General features: G+C 65.7%; 1 protein-coding gene across 1 annotated transcript; it reads right to left on the bottom strand.

Annotated features, from left to right (window-relative positions):
• Positions 1-181: 181 nt before the first annotated feature.
• NKPD1 (NTPase KAP family P-loop domain containing 1) lies at positions 182-8,548 on the bottom strand (the record flags this gene model as incomplete). Its single annotated transcript, XM_082333509.1, has 4 exons — positions 182-1,824; positions 4,391-4,522; positions 6,109-6,253; positions 8,525-8,548. The coding sequence occupies 4 exons, from the start codon at positions 8,546-8,548 to the stop codon at positions 182-184; spliced, it is 1,944 nt and encodes a 647-aa protein (XP_082189635.1).
• Positions 8,549-9,679: the final 1,131 nt, after the last annotated feature.

Below are 9,679 nucleotides of genomic sequence, written 5' to 3'. Positions count from 1 at the left end.
GTTTTCCCTGCCGCGTCTCTCCTCGGGGACGGGGAATTGTCCCCATCCCATCGGCGTCCCCAAAATACGCCGGCGGGGAGGACAAGCGTCACCCTCGGGCCGCCAACCGCGGGGCCACCCCGGCGTCACCCGCCGTCCAAGCCCGTTTTGGGTGCAGAGGCGTCACCCGGCGGCGTCACCGTCACTCGGGGTGGGGACACTGGACGCTGCGGGACACCGGGGCGGCGCCGGCGGCTTTCTGCAGGCGGTGGAGGCTGCGGAGGAGCCCCATCTTGTGCCGGATGGAGTGGTCGAGGTTGACGGTGACGCCGAGGAAGGCGTGGGCGTCGCGGGCGGTGAAGGGGAAATCGCAGGCGAGGAAGGTTTGGAAAAGCTCGGCGTCCCCGTCCAGGCCGAGGACGTTGTGCAGCGGCTGCCGCAGGGCGCTCAGCTCCCCCACGTTCTCCTGGAAGATGCTCCACAAGGAACGCGCGCCGAAATCCGGCGCCGGCTGATTCTGCCAAGCGTCCTCCAGGCATTGCAAAGCCCAGCTCAACCGGCACGGCCACTGATCGGCCAACACCACCCAAGCGGCGGCGGCACGGGGCGAGGGGTTGCCGGGGGCGTCGGCGCGGTGCAGGAGGAGCCGGAGGGTGATGGGGATGGTGTTGACGATGCGGCGGACGTGGGCGCCGTTGGTGGGGAGGTAACGGGCGAGGGGGTCGGCGCCGTCGTGGAGGCAACGGAAAGCTTCGTGGATGCAACGGACGGCTTCGGCGTCCGCCTGTTGCCGACTGGGAGGCGCCGGGCCGGCCTGGCACTTGGCTCGGCGGCGTTCCACGTTGCCGGTGATGATGCGGTACATGAGGTCCTCCCGCGTCTGGACGGCGGCTTCCAGGCACTGGAGGCGGGAGCGGGCGCCCATCTCGGGGATGGAGAAGGGCAGCGTCACCGTCCGGTTGAGGTAGAGGTAACCGTTGTCGGCGAGACCCTTCATGCAGCTGGTCTGCTCCAGGCAGGGGACGATGACGCTGGGGTCCACGGCCAGGATGAAGATGAAGGGGGTGTTGGCTTCGGAGAGCAAGGTGTTCATGGCGTTGAGGACGCCGGCCACCTTCTCCGGGTAGCAGATGTCCAGGCTGGTGATCTCCAGCACCACGCGGAGCCGGCGGCGCTCAAAGATCTCCATGAAGGCCAAGAAGTCAACCAGCACCTCCACTTCTCTCCGGACTTTGCTCATGAAGCCCAGCTGGTTGGCGAACCTCTCGCTGTTGGTCAACCGTTCGATCTTCTGCTTCTCGCTGACCAACAGGTTCTTCAAGACGGAAAAAGCTCCCAACACCAAACTGGAACCGGAGAGGGAGGTGACGGCGCTACCCACCACCTTCAAAGCGTGGTGGTCCTTGATGCCCGGCACCAAGAGGGCCACCAGCAGGATGGTGAGGCCGGCGGCCAGGACGAAGAGCAGCCCCCAGAGCTTGAGGCAGGTGCCCCGCTTGAGCACCCACTCCTTCTGGCTGAAGCCGGAGGCGAAACGAGGCCGGGTGCCCATGACGTGGTAAACGCTGAGGGGCAAAGCCCCAAAATGGTGGCGGACGTGGTCGCAGAGGGTGGTGACCAACCCGGCCCAGAGCTTGTCGCAGCCGGCGTACTGCCAGGCGCTGAAGCGGATGAAGATGAACTCCATGTTCTTCCTCCTCAGGTGGCTCTCGGTGATGACGGGTTTGTAGAAGGCCAAGTACCAGAGCAGCAGCAGCAGCCCCCAGCCCTCGGGGCTGCGCGGCTTCTGGCGGCTGCGGCGCCGCTCGGCCGCCTCCCGCTGCGCCATCTCCTCCCGCATGAAGCCTGGGGAGGGGGCGGGGGTGAGGGGGGGGCCCCGAGCGGGGGGAGGGGGGGGCGAATTGGGGGGGTGGGGTGGGTGCTGGTGCAATGGGGAGCCCGAATTGGGGGGGGATGGGGTGGGGGGTGCTGGTGTGGGGGGGAGCCCGAACTGGGGGGGGATGGGGTGGGGGGTGCTGGTGTGGGGGGGAGTTCAAACCCAGGGGGGAAACTGGGATGGGATGGGATGGGATGGGGATGGGATGGGAATGGGATGGGGTGAAGATGGGATGGGGTGGGGTGGGATGGGAAGGGATGGGGAAGGGATGGGATTGGGATGGGATGGGACGGGATGGGATGGGGAGGGGATGGGACGGGACGGGATGGGACGGGATTGGGTGGGATGGGGCAGGATGGGATGGTGCTGGGGATCAGGATAGGATGGGATGGGATAGGACGGGATGGGACGGGGTGGGATGGGATTGGGAAGGGACAGGATGGGATGGGGTGGGAATGGGATGGGATGGAATGGGATGGCATTGAATGGGATGGGATGGATGGGATGGGAATGGGATGGGGTGGAGATGGGATGGGGTGGAGATGGGATTGAATGGGATGGGGCAGGATGGGATGGGGATCAGGATGGGATGGGATGGGGATGGGGATGGGGATCAGGATGGGATGGGATGGGGATGGGGATCAGGATGGGATGGGAATGGGATGGGATGGGGTGGAATGGGATTGAATGGATTGGTGCAGGATGGGATGGGGATCGGGATGGGATGGGATGGGGATGGGGATGGGGATCAGGATGGGATGGGATGGGATGGGATGGAGCAGGATGGGATGGGGATGGGATGGGACGGGACGGGATGGGATGGGATTGGGTGGGATGGGGCAGGATGGGATGGTGCTGGGGATCAGGATGGGATGGGGATGGGGATGGGATGGGGTGGAATGGGATTGAATGGATTGGGGCAGGATGGGATGGGGATCGGGATGGGATGGGATGGGGATGGGGATCAGGATGGGATGGGATGGGGTGGAATGGGATTGAATGGATTGGGGCAGGATGGGATGGGGATCGGGATGGGATGGGATGGGGATGGGGATCAGGATGGGATGGGATGGGGTGGAATGGGATTGAATGGATTGGGGCAGGATGGGATGGGGATCGGGATGGGATGGGATGGGGATGGGGATCAGGATGGGATGGGATGGGATGGGATGGGGTGGAATGGGATTGAATGGATTGGGGCAGGATGGGATGGGGATCGGGATGGGATGGGATGGGGATGGGGATCAGGATGGGATGGGATGGGACTGGATGGAGCAGGATGGGATGGGGATGGGATGGGATGGGACGGGATTGGGTGGGATGGGGCAGGATGGGATGGTGCTGGGGATCAGGATGGGATGGGATGGGGATGGGGATCAGGATGGGATGGGGTGGGGATGGGGATCAGGATGGGATGGGAATGGGATGGGATGGGATGGGGTGGAATGGGATTGAATGGATTGGGGCAGGATGGGATGGGGATCGGGATGGGATGGGATGGGGTGGGGATGGGGATCAGGATGGGATGGGAATGGGAATGGGATGGGATGGGGTGGAATGGGATTGAATGGATTGGGGCAGGATGGGATGGGGATCGGGATGGGATGGGATGGGGATGGGGATGGGGATCAGGATGGGATGGGATGGGATTGGATGGAGCAGGATGGGATGGGGATGGGATGGGGATGGGATGGGATGGGACGGGATTGGGTGGGATGGGGCAGGATGGGATGGTGCTGGGGATCAGGATGGGATGGGGATGGGATGGGGATGGGGTGGGATGGGATGGGACGGGATTGGGTGGGATGGGGCAGGATGGGATGGTGCTGGGGATCAGGATGGGATGGTGCTGGGGATCAGGATGGGATGGGGATGGGGATCAGGATGGGATGGGGATGGGATGGGGATGGGGATCAGGATGGGATGGGGATCAGGATGGGATGGGGATGGGGATGGGGATCAGGATGGGATGGGGTGGGATGGGATGGGGATGGGATGGGATGGGATGGGACGGGATTGGGTGGGATGGGGCAGGATGGGATGGTGCTGGGGATCAGGATGGGATGGGGATGGGGATGGGGATCAGGATGGGATGGGGATGGGATGGGATGGGATGGGGATCAGGATGGGATGGGGATCAGGATGGGATGGGATGGGGATGGGGATCAGGATGGGATGGGGATGGGATGGGATGGGGATCAGGATGGGATGGGGATCAGGATGGGATGGGGATGGGGATCAGGATGGGATGGGGTGGGATGGGATGGGGATCAGGATGGGATGGGATGGGTTGGGATGGGATGGGACGGGGTGGGGTGGGATGGGTGCTGGTGCAAGGGGGGCCCCCAAATCTGCAGAAGAACCGGGGGTGGTGGGACAAGGAGCAGGGCCCCGCTCCGGGGTGCCAGCGGGGGGGACGCCGGTGCCCAGGGACCCCCGGCGCGCGGCGCGGCTGGCCGGGTGGCCCGGGGGGGGACCCGCGGTGGCCGGGTGGCCCGGGGGGGACCCGCGGTGGCCCCGCGGCCCCAGACCCACCGGTGACCTTGTCCAGCAGGGAGTAGAGGCGGTGGCCGCAGGGGGCGTAGAAGCCGACGGTGACGGGGGTGGCCGTGTGGCAGAGCGTCTTGGAGAGGCAGCGGCAGTAGATGTCATCCTCCGTCAGCGCCGCTGGGGACGGGGGGACGGGCGGGGTGAGGCCGGGCCCCCAGGGGTGGGGGCGGGGGGGAGGTCGGGGTGAAGACGGGGTGGCGGTGGCAGGGAAGCGGCGCGGGTGGGAGCCGGCACCCGGGGGGGGGGGGATGGGGTGGGGTGGGATGGAGTGGAATTGGGATAGGATGGGATGGGATGGGACGGGATGGGATGGGATGGGATGGGATGGGACGCGATGGGACAGGACAGGACAGGATGGGATGGGATAGGATGGGATGGGATGGGATGGGACACGATGGGATGGGATGGGACGGGATGAGATGGGATGGGACAGGACGGGATGGGACGGGACGGGATGGGACACGATGGGATGGGATGGGATGGGATGGGATGGGATGGGACGGGATGGGACACAATGGGATGGGATGGGATGGGATGGGATGGGATGGGATGGGATGGGACGCGATGGGATGGGATGGGATAGGATGGGACGCGATGGGATAGGATGGGACGCGATGGGATGGGATGGGGTGGACGGGATGGGGTGGGGATGGGGTGGGATGGATGGGGTGGGGTGGGATGCGATGGGATGGGATGGGATGGGATGGGATGGATGGGACGGGATGGGGATGGAGGGGATGGGATGGGATGGGATGAGACACAATGGGACGCGATGGGACAGGATGGGACGGGACGGGATGGGGATGGAATGGGATGGGGATGGATGGGACGGGATGGGGATGGATGGGATGGGATGGGATGGGACGGGATGGGATGGGGATGGGATGGGATGGATGGGGTGGGGATGGGATGAGATGAGATGGGATGGGATGAGATGGGATGGGATGGGATGGAATGGGATTGGGATAGGATGGGATGGGATGGGGATGGGATGGGATGGGACGCGATGGGATGGGATGGGGTGGGACGGGATGGGGTGGGATGGGGTGGGGTGGGATGAGATGGGATGGGGTGGGATAGGATGGATGGGACGGGATGGGGATGGATGGGATGGGATGGGATGGGACAGGATGGGATGGGGATGGGATGGGGATGGGATGGGATGGGATGGATGGGGTGGGGATGGGATGAGATGAGATGGGATGGGGTGAGATGGGATGGGATGGGATGGGATGGAATGGGATTGGGATAGGATGGGATGGGGATGGATGGGATGGGACAGGATGAGACGCGATGGGACACGATGGGACAGGATGGGATGGGATGGGATGGGGATGGAATGGCATTGGGATAGGATGGGATGGGACGGGATGGGATGAGGATGGGATGGGATGAATGGGGATGGGATGAGATGGGATGGGATGCGATGGGACGGGACGGGATGGGATGGGGATGGAATGGGATTGGGATAGGATGGGATGGGATGGGATGGGGATGGAATGGAATTGGGATAGGAGGGGAGGGATGGGACGGGATGGGATGGGATGGGATGGATGGGGTGGGGATGGGATGGGACGGGACAGGATGGGATGGAACGGGACGGGATGGGATGGGAAGGGGACGGAATGGAATTGGGACGGGACGGGACGGACGGGACGGGATGCGCGGGCAGGACAGGAGGGCCCGGCCGCCCCCGCCCTTACCTTGGTGCTCCCCGTGCTCCCCCTCCAGGAAGGTGCCGTGGCGGCCGGCGGCGGCGGCCCCCCCCGGGCCCAGGCAGGCCAGCCGCTCCTCGCAGCACCCCGGGGCTCCCGCCGGGGGCCCCCCGCACGCCGGCGAGCCGGCACCCTGCCGGGGCAGGGAGACGTGGCACCGCTGCGCGCCCCGGGGACGGACAGGGGACAGGGGGACGTGGGTGCGCCATGGGGACACGGGGACGCCATGGGGACACCACGGGAACATGGGGGGACCACGGGGAAACGGGGACACCACAGGGATACGGGGGGACCACGGGAAAATGGGGACACCATGGGGACATGGGGACACCATGGGGACACAGGGACATGGGGACACAACAGGGAAACAGGGACACCGCGGGGAAATGGGGACACAATGGGGACACGGGGACACAATGGGGACACAAGGACATGGGGACACCATGGGGACACCATGGGGAAATGGGGACACCATGGGGACATGGGGACATGGGGACATGGGGACACCACAGGGACACCACAGGGAAATGGGGACACGGGGACACCATGGGGACATGGGGACACAAGGACATGGGGACACCACGGGGACACCACGGGGACACGGGGACACCATGGGGACATGGGGACACCACAGGGACACAGGGACACCACAGGGACATGGGGGCATGGAGACACCATGGGGACATGGGGACGCAAGGACATGGGGACACCATGGGGGCACAAGGACACGGGGACACCACGCGGACACGGGGACACCACGGGGACATGGGGACACCGTGGGGACACCACAGGGAAACGGGGACACCACAGGGAAATGGGGACATGATGGGGACACAGGGACGCCACGGGGGGACATGGGGACACCAGGACATGGGGACACCATGGGGAAACAGGGACACCATGGGGACATGGGGACACCACAGGGACATGGGGGCATGGAGACACCATGGGGACATGGGGACACAAGGACATGGGGACACCATGGGGACACATGGACATGGGGACACCACAGAGACATGGGGACACCATGGGGACATGGGGACACCGGGACATGGGGACACCATGGGGACACAGGGACACCATGGGGACATGGGGACACAGGGACACGGGGACATGGGGACAGAGGCACCCCATGGTTTTGGGGTGGCTTTGGGGGGGGTGGCACCAAAGCCCTGCTCTGGAACTGGGTGACCCCGTCCTTGTCCCCGAGGGCCTGGGGGACCCCCTGTCCCCTCCCCGGGTGCCCCTGGGAGGGTGTGGGGCCAGACTGGGCCAGACTGGGCCAGACTGGAGTGGGGAGATGGGGACTAACCAGGACAAACTGGGGGCCAGGCTGCGGCTGGTGCTGGGGACACTGGGGAGCATGAGACAGCCTGGACTGGGAGCACTGGGGGCCATGGGGTGGGCTGGACTGGGAGCACTGGGGGCCATGGGGCAAGCTGGACTGGGGACACTGGTGGTCGTGGGGCAGCCTGGACTGGGGCCACCTGGGCCACAGGGACAGTCTGGAGGTGGGATACTGGTTGCTATGGGACAGGGTGGACTGGGAGCACTGGTGGCACTGGGACAGCCTGAACTGGGGACTCTGGAAGAGCCTGTACGAGGGGCACAGGGTCAGCCAGGACTGGGGACACTGGTGACCACGGGACAGCCTATACTGGGGACACTGGGACAGCTCATAGCCCAGCCTATACTGGGGATACTGGTCACCATGGGAAAGCCTATAGTGGGGACACCAGTGACCCCAGGCCAGCCCATACAAGGGACACCAGTGACCCTAGCCCAGCCTGTGCTGGGGATACTGGTCACCATGGGAAAGCCTATACTGGGGACACCAGTGACCTTAGCCCAGCCTGTACTGGGAATACTGGTGACCCTAGCCCAGCCTGTACTGGGGATACTGGTGACCCTAGCCCAGCTTATACTGGGGACACCAGTGACCCTAGCCCAGCCCATACAGGGGACACCAGTGACCCTAGCCCAGCCCGTACTGGGGACACTGGTGACCATGGGAAAGCCTATACTGGGGACACCAGTGACCATAGCCCAGCCTGTACTGGGGACACTGGTGACCTTAGCCCAGCTTATACTGGGGACACCAGTGACCCTAGCCCAGCCTGTACTGGGGATACTGGTGACCATGAGACAACTGATACAGGGGACACCAGTGACCCTACCCCAGTCTATACTGGGGACACCAGTGGCCTTAGCCCAGCTTATACTGGAGACACCAGTGACCCTAGCCCAGCCAATACAGGGGACACCAGTGACCCTAGCCCAGCCCGTACTGGGGACACTGGTGGCAGGGGCCCCGCACCCTCTCCACCCCAGCACCCCCAGGCCGCCCCAGGGCCACCCCCGCCCCCGGGGGCCCCATCCTGCCCCGTCCCCGTCCCCGTCCTACCCCGGGCAGCGCCATCGGCTCCATCCCCGCCTGCCTCCGGCCACATCGCTCCCAGCGCCGGCTCCGGCGGCTTTATACTGGGGCAGGATCCGGCCCGGCCGCTGCCCCGGCGGGAGGAAATCGCTGGGTGTGGATGGGGCAGAAATTCCGGCTGCGCCGCGGGAGCCGGGCCTGAGTCAGGGCCCAGCGACGCCCGGCCGGATCCGGCCCCGGCGAGGGCTCGGCGTGGGGCGGGATGGGGACGGGGGGACGCGGGGACGGGGGGATGCAGGGGACAGGGGGACATGGGGGGGGATGCAGGGGATGGGGACATGGGGACATGGGGGGATGCAGGGGACAGGGGGACATGGGGGGGGATGCAGGGGATGGGGACATGGGGACATGGGGGGATGCAGGGGACAGGGGGACATGGGGGGGGATGCAGGGGATGGGGACATGGGGGGATGCAGGGGACAGGGGGACATGGGGGGGGATGCAGGGGATGGGGACATGGGGACATGGGGGGATGCAGGGACATGGGGGGATGCGGGGACATGGGGGGATGCGGGGACATGGGGATGCAGGGACAGGGGGGACATGGGGGGATGCAGGGGACGGGGGGGATGCAGGGGACATGGGGACACAGGGACACAGGGACATGGGGGGATGCAGGGGACATGGGGACGCAGGGACATGGGGACGCAGGGACAGGGGGACATGGGGGCATGCAGGGGACATGGGGACGCAGGGACACAGGGACATGGGGACACGGGGACATGGGGACGCAGGGACACGGGGACATGGGGGATGCAGGGGACATGGGGACACAGGGACACGGGGATGCAGGGACATGGGGACATGGGGATGCAGGGACAGGGGGACATGGGGACATGGGGGATGCAGGGGACATGGGGACACAGGGACACGGGGACACAGGGACATGGGGACATGGGGATGCAGGGACAGGGGGACATGGGGACAGGGGGACATGGGGACGCAGGGACAGGGGGACGCAGGGACACGGGGACGCCCCGGCAGGCAGGGCCAGGAGCCAGCGGCCGCGGGCGGAGCTGAGGGGACAGCCACTGCCCGCCGCTGCCCGTGCCACCGCCAGGCCATCATGGCCCTGCCAGCGCCGTGACATCGCCGTGACATCGCCGTGACATCGCCCTGTCA

The sequence above is a fragment of the Platalea leucorodia genome (genome assembly GCF_965183815.1).
Source record: "Platalea leucorodia genome assembly, chromosome: 26".
In the NCBI taxonomy this organism is placed as follows: Eukaryota; Metazoa; Chordata; class Aves; order Pelecaniformes; family Threskiornithidae; genus Platalea; species Platalea leucorodia.
Note: the sequence above shows the minus strand (reverse complement) of the source record. Positions and strands in the feature narration are given on the sequence as shown.